This window comes from Cavia porcellus, unplaced genomic scaffold, assembly GCF_034190915.1.
Source record: "Cavia porcellus strain 051 isolate PalLab524CR breed Dunkin Hartley unplaced genomic scaffold, mCavPor4.1 scaffold_13, whole genome shotgun sequence".
Taxonomy (NCBI): Eukaryota; Metazoa; Chordata; class Mammalia; order Rodentia; family Caviidae; genus Cavia; species Cavia porcellus.
This window is the reverse complement of record NW_026947496.1, coordinates 15,933,470-15,957,825: the sequence shown is the minus strand read 5'-3', so window position 1 is coordinate 15,957,825 and position 24,356 is coordinate 15,933,470. Positions and strand designations below refer to the sequence as shown.

Below are 24,356 nucleotides of genomic sequence, written 5' to 3'. Positions count from 1 at the left end.
ATTTCCTCATTTCCACCAAATTCTCAACTCCTATCACAATGTTCCCTCCTCTATTGTATAATCGCTTCTCAACAGCATCCTGGAGTTCCACTACTGACTCAAGACAGTTTTGAATTTTAATGCTACCACATTCAAAATCCAATACACTTTAGATACTTTTAAAGTTGCCTTTGGTTTTGTTGTTGTTTTTGTTTTTTTGAGACAGGATCTCACTATGTAATCTAGGCCGGCTTGGAACTCATGGGAATCCTCCTGTCTCAGCCTTTACAGTCCTGGAATTATAGGTGTGCAACACCATGCCCTACTACAGTTCCTTTTTAGAACCCTTTTTCCTCCTTCTATTCTTCTTGATTGGTGACTGCTCCCATTGATCCAAATTATCATCAAGTTAGAGATGGTGACCAAATTTTCATGCTTACCTTTCACCTTTCTTGAATCACAGAAAAAACTCTTATGAATCTACACCTAGCTGATTTAAAGACCCTTCAAAAAGCATGTGAGTTTGTGTGCATGTGTGTGTGTGTGTGTGTGTGTGTGTGTGTGTGTGTACATTCCCTATACCTTAAAATAGCACCAGCATGGGAGCACTCAATACCAAGTAGCCAACCTCTATACTCCCTGCCTACATCTCTCTCACAAATACTACCCATGAGTTTAAAGATTTACTGATGTTCACCAAGTGGCCTGTTTCGGAGACCAGTGTTAACCCTGCAGATCCCTAACCCTACAGCTGTGAGAACCGCTGCTGCCCTTTCACAAAACCATCCAAAACGACCTGAAATGCACAGAACAGCCACTGACAACAAATTCTATGTTACTTATACTTCAGTACATCTAACTAAAATAATAAACTAGAATCAGTTATTGGTCAAACATCAGATGCACCTGTTAAAATAATTGGGAAGCCATGAGGGTTGGAAGGTTCCAGCACCTTGAGTTCTTATACAAGCAAACCAAAACCCAATCCAACATAAACAGTAAAACTAATTGTAATCAGAAATCACCAACTAGTTTCTAGCTGGAGACATTTTCTATTTCACTTCTATGAACTTTTCCCCGTAGGCCCCACTGCTTTGATGATGCCCAATTTACGAATCATTGCTAGCTCAAATAAATTATTTAAAGTGCTAACGCACCTAAAGCTATCTCTCTCTCTCTCTTTTTTTTTTTTTTTTTTTTTTTTGTCTTTTTCTTTTTTATCGGTACCGGGGATCGAACTCACGACCACATACTTGCACGTGCTTATGCCACTGAGCTAAATCCCCAGCCCCAAGCTATCTCTTAATAAGCCTTTGCAGATTGTTATCAAAACCAACCAAACAGATGAGCTGAAAAATCTGTTTACACTCTTCTGAGATCAACACATTTTATCTTATTCTCTCTCTCCCTTTGAAATGGATATTATTCTAAGTAAAAACATAGCCAGTCATGGTGGCATACACCTATAATCCCAGCACTCTTGGGGGATGATTGAGTCTGAATCCAACCTGCATAACTTAGTGACTCAACAAGAGTCAGACTCAACATAAAAGTGAGAGCTAGGGATGCAACTCAGTGCCAAACTCTTAAGAGTCCAATCTTCAATGTGTGTGTGTGGGGGGTGTCTAATAGCTTCAATTTCTCATATTTACTCACCCGCACTGACAACAGACAGATAGGCAGAGTCTCAATTCTTGGTAGTGAACCCACTTATTTACTAAAAGTAGAGCTTGGAAGGATTGTTCTAGTCATGCAGCTAGCAGGTGGCAGCGCTGGTTATGAGTTGATCACACAGGCACAGCAAAACCTGGGACTGGGGTGCTCCACCAAGCCTGCAAATTATAGCCTGCCCGAAATCAGGCCTCGTGGAATTAAGGGGCACAGCCGAGTTGGCTTCTGAAGGGCAGGTCTGGTCCTGGATTAATCAGCACTCTCCTCACCGCAGACCCACACACTCTCATCTTCTCCTGGCACCTCTTGCTGACTAGGTTCTAATCCTCTTGAAAAACTTCAAATCACACATGCTGCTTAACGTGACAAAGCAGACAAAAAGCAGCATCACTGTGTGCGGAACGCAGCTTCAGGACTGCCTCAAAGGCCAAGACATGTGAGGATGTGTAAGGACATGACCCACTGTCTTCCACGGGCACGCAGCAGGCTACCCTTACTTAAGCACTGAAAGGTTTCTGCCCTAGTATAAGTTCCTGAATATAAAGGCCACCACTGTCTAATATGGTAGAAGACCAGAGCAAAAGTGACTCCTTCCCTAATGACAACTTCCTCCTCCCCCCACCAGCCCTGACTGCAACTTCCTCCTTCCTTTCCCATCTGCTCAAAGAAAATCCCAATCAGCTCCTCATGCCCCATCAACACTCACCCCAAACCCCACCTCTGGCCAGAGGTCCTAAAACCTCCTGCCATGCGTGACCCGGGTCAGAGGAGAGAGCTCAGCCCCATGAATTGTGCACTCCTCTCCACATCCTCACTCAATAAAGGCTTCCTTTCCTCTTTCTTTTTAGCTCTCTTTTGTAGCAGAAAACCCTAACATTTGGTGCCATGTGACTCGGCCTGGCAGTGTGTGGGGGCTCCTGGGGCAAATCACCCCGGTTTGCGTTCCCCTGCCCACAAGCTACCCCGCCTCCCTCCAGGGACTGCCTATCTGCATTGCTAGCCTGCACCCAACACCGATCCTCCTCATTTGTCACAGATCCTGCCTCATTTGTCAGTTCGGGATTTTGTGTCTCAGTTTCTCAGTCTCTTAGTCTCAGAAACCCGTGAGCTCACATCAGGAAACCTCTTGGGTGTCCCTTGGACAAAGGTAACAGCTCTCCTGCTCCCTGGGCAAGGCCGCTTCCCTCATGCCCCAAGGCAGAGCTGTTACCCCCTCAACCCTCTCCGTGCTCTCAATGATGGCTGATGAGAACAGGTGTTGGTGCCTTCTCTGCCACACTCTCAAAACTGTGACAACTTCTTTTGAAAAGTGTGACTTGGCTATTTTAGCTGTAGTTCTTGATTCACTTCTAATTTGGTCACTATGGGGAATACTTGTTCCTGTCCCCCAAAACACACACCTCTGAGGTGCCTGGATCATAACCTTGGCCCTCTCGGTCTCTGGAAGACCGAAAAACCCCAAAAGCTGATCTTTCACTGCCAGGCGGCTTGGCTGGCTTACAAACCTGAAGGCAGCCAATGGCCTAAAAGAAACTTTTGACCCCTCTGTTTTTCAAGATTTAAAAACCTACTGTCACCACCACAGCAAGTGTGAGAAATCCCTAATCCCAGGCCTGCTGCACTCTGAGGACGCGCCCCTCTCCAGTCTCTGCCTTCCTCCCCACCAGGCTCCTCAGACCCTGTCTCCGGGCTCTATTCCCCTCCCACACATCCCCAAGCCTAAACCCTTCTCTACCAGGTTCCTGACCTCCTGCTTCACCTCTTCCCTTTCCTCACCCCTGGCGGCCTCTAACTCTTCCTTTAGTTTCTCTCCCCAATCTCAGACTCCTCAATCCATCTGACCCGCCAGATGACTCCCTTCTCCCTCTGTCCTGCTCCCGAATCACCATTTTCCCCTCCAGCTCAGCCACCTAGGAAGCCACATGGTATTTGACTGCCATCTTGCGAGCCCATAACCTATGGTCCTCAGCAGCCATCTTGCTGTAAGTCACATGGAGAACTGCCATCATCTGGTGGTCCTCCATCGTCATGTGAAAGCCCAATGCCATCTTGTGAAAGGTCACATGGTAAATGGCCGCCAACTTGTGGTTCCTCATCATGTGATCAGCACCAGCCATCTAGTGTTCCTTCACCATGTGACAAGCAGCAGCCATCTTACTGTGGGTCACATGCTACCCAGTCACCACCTTGTGCTTCCCTGTCACACGGTGACAAGGGGCCATCTTACAGTCAATCACCCTGTAACTGTCCATAGACACCTGCACAGTTGACAGCTCAGTGGCCATCTATACCTCCCACACCACAGCCTGCTCAGCCTCAATCCCTACTCCCACTTTGGGAACAGGTTGGTCCCAAGGAGCTAGTTCATCTCCATACTCCTTTTTCCCTTGCTAACCTATCTCAGATTAACCATAAATTAGGGTCCTTTCCCACTGACCCACAAACTTATATTACAGAATTTAAATGTATAACTAATCATTATGACTTGCATTTCAAAGATGTTTATGTGATTCTAAACACCACTCTCACCTCACAAAAGACAGCTCAATTATGACAAGCAGCTCAGAAACCAAAAAAAAAAGCAAATTTTAGACATAAAGCTAATATTAATTAAAATGACCCTCAGCCTATTATTTCAAGAGACCTCTGTTAACTGACCTACAAAAAGGTTCTCACTAATCCATTTATAGTTATAAATATAACAACTATAAGAGTTATAATTCAAATTGGCCAAATATATTTGAGTACACTCTGTGTAAGGTATTTGTCTATTAAACTGTATATGTGTCTGTGTCCAATCTGTACAGATCATCTATATGTTTCTGTTATCCATAAACAGCTGTTCTTTCGTATTTGAGCTCAACAATCTTTACTCTTTTCCTTTTTCTTTTGTATTCTCAGATCATTTAATCAAGGTTTATTTGGATTATACATTTAAAAAGCATGCTTCCACATGGGTTGCCAGCTGATCAAAATGATGCTAAAATTGGTTATGTAAATGTAACATGCAAACAATCCTTGTTCACTAATCAGAAGCCTTTAAAAGCCACTCCAACTAAAGTCATAAAAATATATTGTTGTAATATGTTCACATTGGTCAGCATCAAAAGAAATACAATAAAGTTTATAATTTAAAGATGCTAATACAAAGGTTTTTATATGGCTAAGGTAATTCATTATTGCTGATCTTATGGTATATTACATGTATTTATGCCTTTAAATATATAAATCTTTTAAAATGTAAAATTGGGATTACTTATGATAAACATCTTTCAGATCCAGATATGTGCCTTTTCTTGTACTCTAGCCAACAGATTCAAGTCAAACCAACATGAGTCAAACCAAAAATGATAATTTTTAAACAAAAATTTATATAATGTATGGTATACATGTGCCACTCTACTTAGAGATGCTTAGACACTGAGCAGTCCAAACAATGCCACAAATTTCTTTAATGACATCCTATTAAAGGACATATTAAGTAAAAGCTTCTTATGAATTAGATAGAGACAACTGACCAAAAAGGGAATATCTTATGTCAAAAATGTAAATTCAAATGTGTTACATATATCATCATGATTGCCATACTATATTAGGTATGGTTTTGATTTCTAATTTTCTGTATAAAATATGTAATTTTGTTGGAATCTTATAGGGATTCAAATGTTAAAACAACCATCATTAACAGAAAATAATGGTTCCACTTAATGTTATAAGATGCTTGATATTTGGATAAGACAGTAATCTTAAGCTTACTGCTTCTATTACACTGTACTATTATGTATCTTTTCTTCTGGATGAACAACTAAAGTTTAGAAGCCAAAAATTAGAGAGATAGATGAGCTAAGAGGATAGCCAATATTTTGGCCCTTGCCCTCCAAGGTCAACAAAGACACAGGACGTAAGACAACTTCTGTTGTGGCATCCAATACTCAGTGAGTTCCTGGTCTTCTGAACAAGGAGATTGTGAGACTACAGAAAAAAGTGAACATCAATGTGTAGTGTGCCTAAAGTGAGTCACCAAAAGAAAAAAAAAATCTCTCAAGCTTTCCCAGAAAGCAACTTGGTCAAACATTGGCCATGACTCACAGAGATGGCTGACACTAACAGAAGAACAAAGAGTTGCTACACGTGGTTCCTAGGTAATTCCTGAGGGCATTTAACTGAACTTGATAGACAGCAAGAGACTAATTAAATTTAGTACAGGTCTCACCTTAACTTGGTCCTGAACATCCTGCAGAAAAATACAACTTCAAGAGGTATAATACAATATCACAGTAATACGTTAGCTGTAAAAAAAAAAAAAAGCTCAAATCACTTAATACCTTCTGATGATTGTTGGCTACACTGGTAACTGTCTACTGTTATGGGTTAATGGACTGTACAGGGTCTTATACCCTAGTTCCAGCCCTAACAATAAACTCTCAGGAGGCTATAAAAACCTATCCTAGCCCACTTCATGATACACAACTTCACTCAGAAAACAAGGGCTGTCTACATTCCAGTTCTTGTAGATACAGGCGTTCTCCCCATACTAGCAGCTGGCCTTGGAACAGAAAAATAGGCACAGCTGCCCATCTTTATCACCAACTCTCCCGGCAGCTTCACCAACGGATACAAAACACAACCACCGCTAACCACTCAAATAGCCTTGCAGTAGTCACTCTCCAGAACTAATGAGTTCTAGATGTTTTTACAGCAAAAGAGGGCGGTACCTGTGCTATGCAGGGAGAAGAATGCTGTTTCTTTATAAATGAATCAAGATTTTCATGGACAAGAAAAAAGTCTCCACAGCTACCTAGAGAAAAATTGCCAACAGCTTGGTTATGGATATTCTTTCTTCCTCACCATGGTCTTCATGGAGCGACACATTAGGATCATGAGTACCCTTCCTTCTACCTCTTCTGGGTCCTTTTATTATAATAATAACTTGCCTCCTTATAGCATCTTTGTCTTTTTAAACTTTTTTCAAGATTTCACCAATCTCTGATATGAGCATTCACCAATGATAAACTTCTTGTCCTGGCTGAAACATCTGGTGCAGCTTCTACATGGGCATTAATTGTCATCCTGTCAACCTCCCAATCCCCAACAAGAAGCTCCCATTCAGCAGGAAGCAATCTAAGACAGTTGTCAGCCTTTCCTAACAACAGAAAGATGGCAATGAAGGGTTTCTGCCCTAGTATAAGTTACTGAATATAAAGGCAGTGGTCTAACATGATAGAAGACCAGAGCAAAAGTGACCCTTTCCCTAATGACAACTTCCTCCTCTCCTCCACCAGCCCTGACTGCAACATCCTCCTTCCTTTCCCATCTGCTCAAAGAAAATTCCAATCAGCTCCTCATGTGCCATCAACACTCACCCCAAACCCCACCTCCAGCCAGAGGTCCTAAAACCTCCTGCCATGCGTGACCCGGGTCAGAGGAGAGAGCTCAGCCCCATGAATTGTGCACTCCTCTCCACATCCTCACTCAATAAAGGCTTCCTTTCTCTTTCTTTTTGCCTCTCTATTGCACCAGAAAACCCTAACAAGCACGACTTAGCATAGACACATGCGTGTGCTTGATAGTTATGACAGTGTACAGGAATGTAAAGGGTAGTAGAGCTAGACAATAAAAACACCTGCTCTTGCTGTTGTTACTGACACCTGCTCTGCATAGGTTCTTCTCTTTAGAACCTCAACCACCAAAATACCCCTTCAGCATCCCCCGCCACACACACCTCAACAAGTGGCATAAGCTGGCACAACAAGTGAGGTGGACAACATGAGGTGAATGTCCCCACCTTGGCACGAGGAAACCGCACCTGAAACAAGGTGATTGATGCCTACTTAGATATCAGTAACTGCTGTTCATCCCTAGGGGAAGTATATGGGTATAGTTCTTCCTCTTTTCTGGAAGTCTGTCCTTATGTAAATGTGTCTCTAGCCACAACTAACTTCTGTGAGGGCCCAGCCTGTAAAATTTACAACTAACTTAGCTGTCTACAATGGGACTATATGAAAAAAAATGAAGCAAAGAGGAAAGAGGATATATCTATGCACAAAGGAGGTGGTATCTCACAGAGGTGAGGGAAGCCTCACTGACAACTTAAATACCAATTTACTATGTACCCATCTAGGGAAGAATGTACACCACTCATACTGTACTACTGCTCTGCTAGAACGCGAAGTTTACAGCAATCCTAAAACTTGCATCAGTAAAAGAATTTTTTTAAAGGTGAGGCAAAAGGGTAAGAGCGAGAGATGGCCGACAGCTACTCTAGATGAGTAGAGAGCACCCAAACATGAGTAACTCATAGATTGTTGTCTGTGGCTGCTCTTCACTCATCCCTACAGGCTCCTGGTATCCAACGGGCCCCTTGGCTTATCTTTCACCCTAATTTTCCGTCCAAGACTTTTCTCTGCCCTTTGGTGGAGAGTAAGATTCTAGGTGGGAGCCTCGCACTGGTACTTTAGATTCAAGGAGTAAAGGCAAGAGTAAATTGCAATTCTTATGTTAATAGTGCCACCTAGCAACTTTCAGTTCTCCCTAAAATTCTTCCTCATTCTTTGCCTTTGTTTTTCTAATTACTCCACTCTTGTCTTTCCAATTACTTAAGTCTGGCTGCAGAGGTCAAAACTACCTTTTTAATTTTTAGTAAAGTTCAATGAAGGTTTCATCCTATCTTTTCCCTACTTATGGGGTCCCCAGCCCATAGATCTAGAATGCAATTTGAAGCCTTTATATTTCTTGTTCAAGTAGTTCTGTAACTGGGTCTCTTGCTCCGCTGCCCTCCTCCAGAGGTCAGGAGGTGGGGCTGAAACTTCCCATCTTCTGATCATGTATCTGGTCTATCTAGTGGCCAGTTCCAACCTGAAACTGGCTAGGAGCCCCACCCTGAAGAAGTTCCTGGGAACAAAGTCAGGTGTGCTCAAAAAGGTTTTTAATAACAGAAGCAGCATCTATCACTCAAGGTATTCCCAAGGTTTTATGTCAATAAATGGAGATAAAGGCCAAATATGTTTTATTATACCACAGAGATGAATACTGAAGGAAAAGTCTGTTTCTTTCTGCCTCAAAGAAGACTGACGAAAGAGATGAGTAATACACACCCAGGTTGATGAATTTCATGTAAAACCATAGAGTACCTACATTAGATCTTTTTTAGACTCTTGCAATGTTATTATTGAAAGAAATTACTAAGGCTGGATCCCCTTCCAGCACTTGTGGTAAGTTTTAGTTATCTTCGTATCTTAGAATCATACTTAGAAGAGCCACTGGAATATCTGTAGAATGAATGGATATATAACACTATGACGTGTGCCCCCAATGAATGAGGAAGGTAAAATAATCCTAAAAGTTTTGTGCATAAACAGAAAACAAAAAGAGCAAGTTTTAGGTGAAGATTAGGTTCTGTGAGATAACCAGAAATAGGAGCAGAAACCCAAGTTTTACTAGTTATCTGTTGCATGTCTTCCAGACCAAAGTACAAGGTCATCAAGGGCAGAGACCAGGGCTTACTTAATTTTTTGAATCTGTAACCACCACCTACAACAAATATTCAGTCAGTACATTCTACTGAGTAAAGAAATAGTTATCCGTCTTGAAGCAACCCTGATTTGTACCACTGAAGACTTATATGTAGCACAAACTGTATGATTTATACTCAGGAAGGTTGTTAATGCCTCAAACTGATGAGAAGCTACTATGTCATGTGCCAGGGAATATTCTAGCATCTCAGGCAAGAGCAGAGAACAAATCAGATGAAGTCCCTGAATTCTTAGGGCTGATACTTTAATTGTATTGTTAAATGAAAATGAAAGGGAGTATTGTTTTGGGCTAGTCTGCACAGATCAGGCTAAGTATCAAAATGGAGTCAGCAGAGCTAACTTCCCTATCACCAACTGGAAACTAGACTGTTTATCTGACCTTTGAAAGAAATCTGGATTAAAGAGATAACAACCAAATGTTCCCAACAGGCCAGTTTCAACTGGCACTGAGTATGACACTCCTTCTACTCAATCCTTAAACACAAAGAATAACCTGAAGTAACCTGATGTCAGCCAAGCAGTCATTTTCTACTATTCTGTCTCCTTGTCCTCCAACGAGAAGGAAACTTTGAACTGACCAATCTGTCATTTGTTCTTCTGAGATAGAAGAAATAAACCTAGGTAGAAAGGCAAAGAAATCGAGATTTTTAAAATTGCACTTTAAAGGAAAACTGCAGCCTCTGAAAGCAAGTCCAGTTTGGATTACATTTTCCCTCTCCCAAACAGCAAGGCTGGGCAACTCCCTTTCCGCTGCAAAGGGCCAGGCCCATTCCCCTTTCCTAGCAAATGGCCCTCTGTCTCCCTTGAATGGACCACACCTTTGGCATTTCCCCTAGGAGCAAACCACTAAGACTCAGACTAGATTAACAGAAATCCGAATCCCACCTCCCAAAACATATAAAAGACCCCCAGTTCCCAACTGGTTAGGGCCTCATTTCTTTCAGCTCCCACACTCCACACTTGAGTGCATCCTCTATCTACCTCTAGTAAGTTCTTCTCCAGTCCTTTACTGATAAGTCATGAAAGTTCTTCCTCGAAGGGAATCGGGGATCCTGTATATTTATTTGAAAGGGGTACATTAAACTCTTTATTTCAGCCTTGGGGACTTAGCCCCAGCATGGTAACACTTTTATTTCTGCTCTCTTTAGCATGGCTAATAAGACCAGTGTCTTCTGGTAGGTGTATCAGAACACTTATTCTATCTTATGGATTAAAATGTTGTTTGATGCTAAATCAAAAGGAAAGCCAATAAAGCGCTGGTCTTTCTGAGGGAGGTGTAATTGTGGGTATAGCTGAGCTCTTCTAGCTGAACCCAACTCCAGAAGCACAGGTTAGCAACCCCTGAAACGGTAACATTTAGTGGGCGAGCCACTTTAGAAGCAAGCTACTGAAAACCACGACCCCAGCTCAAGATTCTGACTATTTTAACTCTTACCAAGAACAAGTCAGTCAGGAAGCCATGCCACAGCCATGGCTTTTAAAGACACTAAGAAGATCCCCACGCAACAAGCATTAGAGTCACTTCCTTAGAATTACTCTACTCAGCTTCCCCATGAAATGCCTGGAGAAGATACGTACCTACACGCTCAGAGGCGCACAGGAAAACAGCTTAAAAATGAAAGGTCCAGCAGATGACCACCAAGGCTTTGAGAATTCCTTACAGAGCCATGACATTGTTAGACACCACCACAGGAACAAAGGACAAATACTTCTTGGTCCCTTACCTCTTTCTCATTAAAAATACAATCTGTGATTTCTTATGAGGCTGTCAAAAAGCATTTTTCCCTATAAAACCATAACTCTTCACTTGGGCCTACAGATACCAAAACTGAAAGCAGAAGAAAGCTCAACCTTCATTTTGTATCCTTTGTTACCTCAAAATTTTAGATCAAATTCTTTCTCAGATCAGCCTTTAAATTAGGGAGTGTCGCACACCTGTAGAACCAGTACTCAGGAGGTAGAGGCAGGAGGATCCTTGCAAATTTGAAACTAGACTGAGTTACAACATGAGCTCAAGGCCAGACTTAACTATATAAGAAGCATGTCTAAAAAGTTGACAAAAGATTATCTTTTAATTTACACAATCATACCCCTTTCAAGACGGAGGATACTAAAACCAAGGATTTACAGGGACAGTCAGCTATGCTCAGTTTCCAGTCATCAAAGCCCTGAAATGAAGGTCACCCTGGATTCTAACAGACCTCATAAAAAGAGGACTGCCCCAAACAACAGAAACCATCTCATGAACAGTGAACTGCCCCCTCAAACAAAAGAATTTCTGTTGCAGCCATCTTGAAAAAGCAGAACTGAGATACACAACTAAACTCTAGCCCACCCCAGGAGATCCATAAAACCTGGCCCGGTTCTCTTGTGAATGGGCCAGTCTAAATCCCTGCCAGGGTGGTGGTACACCTCTGTAACCCCAGCACTCTGGAGGCTGAAGCTGGAGGATTGCCATGAGTTCGAGGCCAGTCTGGGCCGCACAGTGAATTCAAGATCAGCCTGTACCACAAAAAGAGATCCTGTCTCAAAAAAACAAAAACAACAATAGTAATAAACAAACACTATTAGAGCGCGCCTCCTTACTCTGAGTGAGCTACTCAAGTTGGATTGCTTTCCCTACTTTGCTCTTGCTTTCCTTGTGAAGGGACCAACTTGATCTTTGTCAGAGGTATAACCTCCTTTATTTTCTCTTACTTTTCACTTTTATTGTTTTGGTTTTTTGAGACAGTGTGTCACTATGTAATTCAGGCTGACCTTGAACTCACCAAACAGCTCAGGCTGGCCTGGAACTCACGGCAATCTTCCTGTCTCAGCCTCCCAAGTGCTGGAATCAAGGGAGTGTGCCACCATGCAAAATTGTTGGGGCACATTATAATGTAAGAGCACTTGTGTAAAATAGCAAACTTACAGGTGTTTCATGATCCATTCGAAGTCTCTGACCAAGTTACTATTCTTTTGTTTCTGCTGAATTCACCTGACCTTGACAGCGTCTACAGCCAGCTGCACACCTCTGATGAGCACTGAGTCAGAGTAGCAAGGCGCCTGGGCTGACTTGAGGATGCCCTTAACGTGCTCATGCTGTAAGGACCTCTCCCCAGATCATTTCCACATATGGTAATGCCTTTAACCATGCTCACTCTGTAAGGGTCCCTTCCCCCTTGTTCCCAGAGCCTTTCTATATTATGATAAACAATTCCTTTGTTCCAACCCTAGCCTGCCTGTCAATACACACCTCAATGTATGTAACCAATTACATAACATTTTGTCGCTTGCTTTGTACCTCCTACTTCTAAATTCTCTATAAACTAAACTCTTTGTAAATTCAGTTCTGTTGCCTTTGTGGAATTATCCCGCAACAGTCTGCTGGTGTAAAGATTAAACACTGCCTTCTTATTTCCCCAGTGCGGTTTGGCTTGGCTTGGGAATTTTCCCACAACAAAACCACCCCCAGCTACTTTTTCTTTTCATTAAAACTTTTCCCTTTAAATACATGCTTTAGCTTTATTAATTTCCATGACTACTAAAAGAAGGACCCTCACAGCCAGGGACATCACTCCCAAAAAAAGACTTTTCACAGTGATGGTTGTAAGACAGGACACTGATTCCAGGTAAGAATCCACAAGCAACTCACTGACTTGTACAGTGAGACCATCAAGCAGATTATTTCCAGCAATACTGAGTCAGAAGTCAGCTGAACACACCACTGCAAATGCCTGAGTGAACTCTTTTTATAAATTATCAGTTATGAAAATTCTGAGGTGTCATTAATTTAATTACAAAGACCAGGACACGGAAAGCAAGAAGAGAAAAATAAGGGAAGTTAATCAGAACTCTGGCAGCCATCTCCCGGGTGCCACAGCCTCCAGTTCACATATTACCTTTCTGAACTACTATCCCTAACAACCCAGAAGCACTAAGTATTTATCCTTATGAACTATGCTCCTGTTCTAAAACTTTCCCCATTTGGGTCACCTTGCCCTCCTACCCATAGCCAATGTACGTACACAGTAGGGGAAAAGTGTGCTTTCCTCCCTAGATTTCTGTTATAAAATCCTGTGACACTCAACTAGAGTGTACTCCAAATGTCATCCAGCCACGCTGCTGACAGTCGAAGAACTTACCACAGGATCTGGTCTTCTTCAGGCCAGCCATCCATATCAACTCCATAAACTCTTACTGCAGCAGACCCTTGATCTAAGAGTGCTGGTTCAGTAGATTAATACAAAACCAAATTGTTGTAATTTTGTCCTCTGGCAGGGAAACAGATTTATGAAAAAACATTTCAGATAAAGCAAAGTTCTGAAAACTAAAGGTAACAGAGAAAGAGTAAACTGGCTACTACAGGTGGTCAGGGAATGTCTCTCTCAGTTGACAGGTGACATTTGGTATAACACGAGACAGGTAAGGAACTAGGCCTGTGACGAGCCAGAGGAAGACCAAGGCAGATGCCCTATGGAGGGTGCAAGGCGCATCAGCAGGAAAAATGGAGATGTGAGGGCTGCACTACGGATCCTTGCTGGCCACAGGAAGACACCTGGATCCTATTTCAGTGGAAACGGGAAGCCACTGGAGGACAGGTTTTAAGTAGGGGGAACATTTTAAAAAGATGATTCTGAGGACAAGTACAGTCTAGCAGAGAAAAGGGACAAAACCCTGGATGGCAGAAGCAGTTACCAAAACACAATAAAGAACAGAAAAAGAAGAAAAAAGAAACACTGGTTGAAAGTCTACTTATAAAGACAGGCAAATTTACAATAACTGACAGTAAAAAACATAATTTATTTAGTTAGCATACAAATAAGGCTGCTACCAAGGGAATGGGTCTGTCAGAGAGCTGGGGAATCTTCCACACTGATGGAGTAAGGAAGAACGGGCAGTGAACTAGAACTCTGGACCAAAAACTAACTTCCTCAGGCAATGTGGAAACCAGTCCCTTCCCTGCTAAAAAGGGGTTGCAGCATTTCCTCACCAAACTCAAGTTTTAAGGAATTTAAAATGCAAAATATGCTGTTTCTTACTAAAATCTTAATTTTCTTTAAACCCTACTTGCTGAGTAACTGCATTAGACAGCATGAGTTCTCATTGGTCATTTTAAATTCACAGTCACCTGTGATAGGTGGACACTAAACAATCTCCACACTGCGCTTAGCCACAGACAGTTTTGAACTGAGGGTCCCTGTGGAAATTCTACTTTTTGGATTGCCATCTTGGAGAAACCAGGGGCTTTTTTGTTTTGGTTTGCTTTTTGAGTTTTGTTTTGTTTTTGCTTGTTTCTTTTGTTCTTCTCCTTATTTCCAGTAAAAACTCTCCTAACTTCCTCTTTTTAGTTTGTGACTTCATCCTGCTTTGCATGACCAGAAGCTTGGTTTATACAGAATTCACTGCTTCATCAGGAAATAGAACACTTCTCTGGAGAAAGGGAAATAGAAGCCCATTTCTCCACAGAAAAGAAATTGAATCCCCCCAAATAAATGTCTAGATACTAACAACTAGAAATATACCTAGAGAAAAGGAGAAGTCATTGTCACTTCACCTGCCATAAGCCCTGAGCTGACATCACTTATCTCTTACTACTGCATCCTTAATCAGAAACAGATCATTAGCTATCTACAGCAAACCTCCAATCAAAAAAAAACAATACAAAGCAATCAAGCAGAAAACAATGTGAGAAATAAAGATAATGAAAAAGAAAATTTTCTTTAAAAATATAAAAAATTTGTCCTAGTACTGTTCGCACAATTGAATGCAGATGTCTTGTGCTATGGGTCGATGATCTGGGGATGACAATGCACACTGCATGTACCATTGTTGCCCTGATTGACATGCTTTGAAATTTTGTTGTAGTTTTTTTTCTTCTTTTCTTTCTCTTTATCCTTGAATAAAATGGATTTTAAAAAAAATATATATATATATATATCTACATAAAAATCATATTAAGGCGATACTACATACATGCAGTAAGAACAGTACTACAGAGGAGAAATAATCAATGAACAAGAAAGCTCAAATTAAAACTATAGCTAAGGTAAAAAGTCATCATAAAAGACAGAAGATAAAAATGAAAATATCTCCTGGAAGCAAGGAGAAGGCTGGGAGTAAGATAGAAAATAGGTGATAAAATTAAAGATCAGGCAGAGATCCAATATTCAACTAACAGAAGTTTCAAGGAATTCACACATAACATGCAGAAAAACGAGGAAAGAAAGCTACCGAGTATAGTGGGAAAAAGTCCCGGAAATGAAGAAAAAAATTCTAAACTGAAACGGCCCAGAAAAATTGGAAGAGACACATACAAGGTATCTCATTAAGACTTTTCGGAATACCTTTGGATAAAAGGCTATCCAAAAAATAACCAGAAGGGAAAAAACAAAATAAAATCTGTAAGGACAAAAAGAATACAATAGATTTCTCTAAATCTGACTGGAACTTTGAAATTAACAAAGTAATAATTTTTAAGCTCTAAATGAAAATGATTTTCAATCTCAAGTCTATATAAATTATTGGTGAGGAGAAAAAAAAGACATTCTAGAGTACACATTGGCTCAAAAAACTATTTTCCAGGCATTTTCCTAGAAAGCTACTAGAAAATGTGCTCCCACAAAACACAGTGTTAACTGAGAAAGAGGATAACATGAGACTCGGAAAACAGGGTTGGAACACGGGAAGCAGAAATTATACAGCTTTCTGTGTGAGTGACAGAAAGGAGAGCTCTGGGCTGGGTCAGGGAAAGAGAACAGCAACTCCTTTGAAAATATGGGGACTACTCATAAGTGTGTAATTATGTTATGAAAATAAGGGAACAAGTAACAAAGGGTACTGACAAAAATGTGATACATGGCACCTTAAAAAATTACCTATTTCAAGAGAAATGGAGAATATTATACCATCTGATCAAATATAAATCCTATAGTTAACCAAAAATTGTGTTATTAATGGCAAGCACAGAGTTAACAATGTCTAAAACTGCAAAATTCAGAGCTAAAAATAAATGTTATTTAGAAATAAAGATGTCAATAATCTGGAGGAAGATGAAACTGAGGGTTGAAAAGTATTTTTTATAACTACTACTAACTTGTGAAACTTTATTCTTCTGTTACAACTTTTGATAAACTATTTTCTCATCGTAACAGTCTGGCCAGTATGTGAAAAGTGGATACAAAGACAAGATGGGCTGGAATAACGACTAAGTTAGGAAACTAAGGCAAGCTGATGGTGGCAGTGGTGGTGGTGGTGGTGGTGGTGGTAGAGGCGACAGTGGCTGACAGCAGCCTGGTGGTCACAGAGATCTATTTTTTAAGGTGACAAAACATAAGATTTGTACAAAGAACATGAGGGGTGGGGAGAAACAAGATGCTACAAATTAAGGGTTCTGTTTTAGATGTATTAAATTTGAGATCCTTACTAGAGCTCCAAACTGAGTTATCAACGAAAGTCTGATGCATGAATTTGGGCTCAAGAGTCGTGAAAGGCTAGAGATAAAAACTGTAAAGTGGCCAGACATGTGGCACATGCTTGTAATCCTGGCACTTGGGAGGCTGAGGCATGGGGATTACTGCAAGCCTAGGGCACATGGTGAGTCCAAGGTCTGCCTGAACGACATACCAAGACCCTTCTCAAACACAAGAACAAAAATTGAAAAATAAAAACCTTAGAGTCTTTAGCTACAGTTGATATTTAAAACCTCTAGGACTGGGTAGATATGATAGGGAGATCTGGGTGTGGTAGCACACTAGCAGAGGATTGCCAAGAGTTTGAGGCCAGCCTGAACTGCAGAGCAAGGCCTAGCTCAAAAAAAGAAAAAGAGAGAATAGGTAAAAGAAGATAGAAACAGATTGGTAGGGGATGTGATTCAGGCTTAGAGTACTTGGCTAGCACACACCAAGCTCCAGGTTTGATCCCTAGCACTGCTACCAAAACAAAACAAAACGCTAACTGTAATACATATCTATACATTATAGAAGTACAACAGAAAAACTTGAAAATAGCATGCATGTTCTGACATAAAAGCAAGTACTAGTTTATAAATTTCTATTTCAGAGGTGACAGGTAGATAGGTATATATAAACACAGTGACTCATGTAATTTATACTTACGTTAAGTAATGGCAATAATGTATTACCCACTTAAGTCATGGTCAAAAGGTTAAATTCTAGATGAGAAGCAGAAAAAGATAATTAGAGCCATTATTGAAAAACACCATGAAAGTGCAGAGTATAAAGGTCAAGCAGGAGGATCCCTGGGAGTTCGAGACCAGCCTGGGAAACAAAGTGAGCTCAAGTCCAGCCTAACCTATAGTGAAATCCTGTCTCAAAAAAAGAAAGAAAAAAAAAAAAAGCCAAAAGAAATGCTTCTCAGAGAGAGAGAGCTCAACTCTGTGAGAATGAAAAGGCTCAAGCAGGACTGAGGCAAATCCCCAGGAGACCATTTGTCACTGACCTTGATAAGGTCAGCTTCAGTGAATTGAGGAGGATGGAAACATTTTAGAATGAATTACAGGTGAGAAAGCAGACAACAAATAGAGACAGAGGAAAATCTCCTTTAAGTTGTTGGGGGCAACTGAACTCAGGACCTCATACTTGCCAGGCAGGTACTATGCCACTGAGCTTTATTCCCACCCCCAAGCCCCCTAAATTTGAACATCAGAATTCACTAACAGCCTGTCTGAGTTCTAACTAAGATAATGCCTCCCGGCAGATCCCATCATATAGTCTGTTTCCAGAACATGGCATTCAGTATTCAGTGTGCTGAATTGAATGAAATTAGCAAACAGAAGACCTCGCTCCAAGGGCACAGGCTTCTAATCTGAGCCTTCACATTTGGGTTTAAGGAAGGGGAGTCTATGAAATCTGATACAGGGAGAAAATGGTATACTTGTATATTTTCTAACTGTTCACAGCATTCACTAGATTCTCAAAAGGCTTGTGACCACCAGAAAGTTAAGGACAATAGTTTTATGGGTATCAACCTAAATTATCCACCTGTTCTCTACATTCAGTCAGTGCTGAAGACACTGGTGTTTGCTACACATTGAACAATGACCCTTCCCGGCAAATTCATAGGCCAAGGTGCTAACTCCCAATATGACTGCATTTGCAGATAAGGCCTTTAAAGATGTAATTAATGTTATATGAGGTCATAAGGATGAAAGTCATAATACAGTTGGATAACATAAGCATAGGCATTTGCACAAGCACATATATTTTCCACAAGCATAGCCTAATATTACACATTGTGTAATGAAAAGATCAGGACACAAATAGAGGAGAAAGGTCACGTAAAGATACAAGAAGATGTTTATCACAAAGGCAAGGACAGAGCCATCAGAAGAAAATTAACCCTGACTGCACGTTGATCTCAAGAGTTCAAGCCTCCAGGAATGTGAGAAAATGAATTTCTGTTGTTTAAGTGATCCAGTCGGTGGTATTTTGCCATAGTAGCTAATATAGCACACTCATTTCTTAATTCTGGCTAACTCCTCTCCTCTCCTCAAGCCCAAGGCCCATCCCAGTGAAAACAAGAGGCCAGGTCTCCCAGGAAGAAAATTCATTTGGACTATTTCATAAAACTATTAGTTCTTGACCACTCCAATCAAAATAGGGTGTTATACTCCACTTCTCTTATTCCACACTTCCTGAAACTAAAGGCACTTTTAGAAAAATGAGTAAAAATAAATAGTCAAATAACTTGAGACACAAAAAAGAGGTCAAATTCTGATGTCTCAAAGGAAGTTTGGCAACTAGTCTATCCAAAGTGTGATATGGGCTGTAGGTCATACAGCCATGTCTAGGCAGGTCGTAGGTTCAAATTAGAAAGGGTAAGATATGCTTCATAACATATAAATAAATCACAAGGATCCGGTTTTCCTTACTTCAAGAACTTAAAACATCTACAATCCATCCTAAATGTTGATATCACAAGTAGGTAATTGAAAGAGGTTATTCAATTGTTTTATCTTCTTAGAAAAGCTGTATGAATAAGCTGTAGTTCTGGTGTCCTGTGAGGTCTGGGTTCCATCCACCACCAAATTTAAAAAGATGCATAACATACAGGTATATCTATATGCACAAGGACACACATACATTCTCCAAACATAGCTCTAAACTGCGCAGTGTGTAGTGATGAAGAAGCTCTCTATAGTATTTATTTTGAATTCTGGCCAATTGCTACATCAATGTGAACCCATAATTGTAAACATAAATTCACATTCGAAATACTTTTCAAATATTCACTACAGCTAAGCCTCTTTGCTGAGACCCGTGGTTATCAGTTACTGTGTACAAAGAAAAAAGATCTACAATTCTACTAACATAGCTTTGAAAGCGAGTTTAACTTGCTCTCATTCCAAGAAGGAAAATACCCATGGCAAACAAAATAGTGCCATTACTGCAGAACAGAGGGTTACATTACCTGACCCTGGAAGTTTAATATAGCTGGTGTTTTCTAAGTTCTGCCTGTTCTCAACATCTTTGCTAGGAATTTAGCTGAAGCCTGAACTCGAAGTAAACAAACAATCTCACATGTTCTGCAAACCAAAGTGTGTGCCAATCCTCCATTAATTACATAAAAACAGTGAAACCTACCATTACCATTAGGATCAAAATATGTCAAAAAGAATAAGGAGTAACCAAATACTTCCCCCTCGAGTACAGGCCACAGTGAAAATCTGGGCAGTCAGAGGCAAGGATGGAAATCAAGGGCAGACGCTGAAGATATCGGGTTTAATGTGGAGTGAAAGATGCCCCGTCCTTCTCTAAGATGACAGCGGGCCAGGGGTGCATCTCCTGGGAACTCACTCGTGGGAGGGAAGAAGACGACAAATGACTTTAACACGCTTGTCAGTCCATGCCGGGGGCTGGCAGTCGCGGAAGGCTTCCGGACCAGACAGCACCAGCGAGCCAGCGACCCGAGCCCAGCGCGCGCGCGGAGCCGCTCCACGGAGGGCGCCCCCACTCACCGCACACCATCAGCAACAAGACGATCAGCAGCGTGGCCACGAACACCAGCAGGGTCAGCCCCACGTGGTGCCACATCTTGAGCCGAGAAGGGTAGCGGCCTCAGGGCACGGCCAGCTGGCAGTACTGCGCGGGCTTCAGCGGTGGGCTGCGCGGCCGCGGGACGGCATGGGCGGCGGGCACCCGTCGGCAGCACCCCCGGGGCGGGGAGAGCACGGAGGCTAGAACTGCGGCGCGGCCGATCCCCAACCCTCCTTCTCTCGGGGGCGGACGGAACGGGGCGCCCCTACCCTCTCATCGCTCCGGGGAGCCGGGGCCGCGACGCCCGGAGACCCCGGCGGTGGCCGGATGCGCTTCCATGGCGGACGCTGCGCGTCTGAGGAGAGAGCGAGCACGGAGACGCACGGCAGCCACAAGGCCCTGGCTGCCGCCCGCGGGCGAATCTCTCGGTCCCAAGGGAAGCCGGATGTCAACGTCTCCAGGCGGCAGTCGCGGCTGCCGCTCAGACCAAGCCCCCCTCCCGGTGTAGCAGTCTAGCACCAAGCGCCCCCTCCGCTCGCCTCCGCCGCGGCGCGGGGATGGCTGGGAGATGGAGTACAGAGCCCGACGGAGGCCGCAGGGGGAAGCTTCGCAGGAACTACAACTCCCAGAATGCCTCGTCGCTCGGGGTTTCGCGACTCCCACCCTCCCACCGCCCCCTGAGCCTTTCGGCTTTCTGCGCCCACTTCTCTTTCGGTGGACTGTGAATCGCTGTTTTCCTCGCAGCGCGCGCGGTAGACTACCCTGTTCTGCACTGTGCCGAAGTTCCAGTGAGACTTCAGCCCTTGCTTGGCTCACAGAGTCGTTTTAAGTATACCGAGGGAGGAGAAGGGAGGCGGCTGCCTGAAAAACTGGTTACCCGTGAACCCAGCCCTAGTACCTAGAGCTAAGGTTGGGTATTTGGGACTGTGAAGGAAGCGGTCCTGGTCCAACATAAGGTTCAAAGCCAAGAATCTCCCTTTTCCCCCAGAAATGGACGTTGTGATCTGTGTTTCTATAGGTAACGTGTTTCAGAAATGACATCTGTTTGTGTCCTTAATTCATCTACCTGAATTGGGAGTTTGAGTCAGCTGCGTCTTTGAAACCAAGAGACCTGTATGACCCACAACTGAAGATTTTGCCGCATTTAAACAGATACCTGAATTAAAGCTCCCCGGTTTAGCCAGGTTACACTCATTTGTGAAAACAGTGCCCCCAGAAAAGGATAAGTGTGCCCCTCTTTTAGGAAGAATCAGAACCTTTACATTTTCCTGTGAGTGATGCTCCCTGAAGTAGTTCTCTTCTCTTCTGCAATGACTTTTCCCTGTTTTCTGTCTCTAAAACAGAAGTTTCTAATCTAAGCAGAAGTTTCTTGACTTAATAAATATTAGCTGTTCCCCGCTGCATTAGTGTGTGCGTTGGTGTATGCATCAGTGTATTCCCTATGAAATAGCATCGTCAACAAATACTCTATGAAAATAAGCAGTAATTACTTTGTTTGCAAAAGACTTAGTGTTCCTGTGAAGAGAAAATGAGTCCAATGCAATTAAAATCTATTGAAGAAAATATCAGTTTATGCTTTTTTACATAAATGATTCAACTGTATTGCATAAATGAAACACATTTTTTAAAAATATGGTTAAGACACAGAAAGAAACTATTCTAAGAATTCATTCGCACACCTTTTTGAATACCTGTAGGTGCCAGGCAGTGTTCTAGGTGCTGGGGTTATAGCAATGAATGAGGTAAACAAAGTGCCTATGTTTAAAATGCTTCTATTATAGTTAGAAGATACAGACAATGAGTATAAATAGGGAAACTGCAGGAACTGCAAATTCGTGGAATGAAAATAAGCAGGATAGTGTGGACAAGACGGAGGCGTTACTTTGGTTTGGGGAAACTACCCGAGGAAGTAACATTTGACTTAAGTTCTGACTGACAAAAAAGATCCAGCCATAGAAAGACCTCAAGGAAGAGCTTGTGAGGTAACAGGAGCTGCTTGTGCAAAACCAACCAGGAGCACTCAGACTTGGCACTTTCCTAAGCCTTGGCAGTGTTTCTCAATTCTGAATGCACGTTTTGAATCACCTGGGGAGATTTTACATTACACCTGGCCAGAGCTCATCCCAGACTGAATGAATCAGAAGTTCTGGAGGCAGATCCCAAGTGCAGTAGTTTTTAAAAGCTCCTATTCCTTCTATTCTAACATGTACTTTCAAGCTATGGTTCTCAAAAAATGACCTCCGGGTCAGCAGGGTCACTTAGGAACCTGTTAAAACTGCCCAGGAACACCTAATGAATCCAAAAAATCTATGGTAATCTAAGTAAAAGATGGTAGCTTCGACTAAGGCAGTCGCTAGAGTTGGTGAAAGTGGACAGATAGCTCATGTCCATGTTTTGAATTAGCTCATAGATTAGATGGAAGGAGGGCAGTGAAGGAAAAGAGGAATCAAAATTATAGATACAAAGTAATGTTTCATTATTCCCGTTAGTGCCATCCTGAGGTCCCCACCTTTAACACAGGCCGTTGGGAGACCCCAAATCATAGCAGGAGTATAAGGTTCTTTAAGAGTCCGTAGAAAAGATAATCTATTTCAGTTCTATGGAATTTGTAGTAGAGTTATAATACAATGGTGGAGAATTCTTGTCCTGTAATTCGACTCTGAGTCTGAATTCTAGGTTTCAATTCTGACTTGGTTGAATCTTATCATCCTTCTAAGCCTCTATTATGTATGTATATAAAATAGGAGTAATAAAAATACCTTTGTACTTTTATTCTGTATCATAATCACGGAAGGAACTGGGTTGTAGAAGTGGTTCTGTTTAGTTCATCTTTCCTAGATGTAGAAGGGTTTTATCAGAGAAGCTGAACCACATGAGTGGTGTGGAATAAGAGATTTATTACAGGAGTTAAATCCCAGGCAAACATGGGAGGTGGTACAGCTCTTGCTTCTGTGCCTATTATTAAGCTAAAACTTGCTGTACCAACAGTAGGGAAGAAAAGTTGAACGTGGAAGAGGCAAGAGCAGACTGCAAATGCAAGGATCCAGTGAAGACAGTTATGTCCTATAAAGAAACCCACATCTGCCTCTCCCCACTTCCAAACTCAGTGCCATAGGTAACATGTTGGAGAAGATGGAAACCAGCAAACAGGAACTGGAATACTTTCATTTCCTAAAGCTACTGTAACAAAATGCCACAAACTGGATGGCTTACAACAATTGAAATTTATTCTCTCACAGCTCTGGAGGTGACAATTTCAAATCAAAGTGCTGGCAGGGCTCCTCCCAAAGGCCTTAGGGAAGAGTCCTTCCTAGCTTCTGGTGACTGCTGGCAAATTTTGGAATTCCCTGGCCAAGCTGTTTCCCTCTAATCTCTACTTCTGCCTGTATGTGTCCCTGTCTCTTGCATGTTTGTGTCTTTACATGGCTTTCTTGTAAGGACACCAGACATTGGATTTAGGGCTTACCCTAATCCAGTGTGATCTCATCTTAATGTAACTACAAGTAATTGCGTTTGCAGAGAATATATTTCTAAATAAGGACACATTCTAAAGTTGCAATTGGATGTGGATTTGGGGGGTAACAACACTGTTCAAACCAATAATTTGGGGTACTTTCCAACCCATTAAGTGACCTAATGATAGATCAGCAAATATGCCTGGCTGCCTACAACAGGCTATCAAAACATTTCTTTTTAAATTGGCAGCTACTTCATTGCTAACTCCCAAAGAGAATGAAATATATCTCTTATTGTCCAGCACTGATGTAGAAACATACAAGAATGTAATTTCTGGGAAACTCCAGCTTTGCAAAATTAACAGAATACAGTGACCCCACAATAATAGTCAGGATTTTGTTTTATTTTTTTAGCAGAGAAATGACTTTATGGAAACATTTAAAAATACTTATCTGGGAAAAAATAATGTGGTACTTTCTCAAAAGATTAAAAAATAGAGTTATTATCTTACCTAACAATCCTATTTTGGATGTATGTCCTATGAATTTGAAATCAGTATGTTGAAGAGGGGTCCACACTCCCATGTTTTTTGTGATACAATTCACAATAGCCTAGATATGGAATCAACGTGAGATTTTATCAATGGATGAGTAAATAAAGAAAATATATACACACAGTGGAATGTGTTTCAGCTTTAAAAGTGAAGGAAATCTTGTCATCTGGTGCAACATGGATGAATCTG

The 24,356-nt window shown here is 41.8% G+C and overlaps 1 protein-coding gene across 1 annotated transcript in view; it reads right to left on the bottom strand.

Moving 5' to 3' along the window:
• Smim13 (small integral membrane protein 13) overlaps positions 1-20,733 on the bottom strand; it is a 29,372-nt gene extending 8,639 nt beyond the window's left edge. The window contains exon 1 of the mRNA XM_003468738.5: positions 20,140-20,733. Coding sequence (XP_003468786.1) covers positions 20,140-20,215 — 76 coding nt within the window. The 5' untranslated portion in view covers positions 20,216-20,733. The remainder of the gene's footprint in view (positions 1-20,139) is intronic.
• Positions 20,734-24,356: the final 3,623 nt, after the last annotated feature.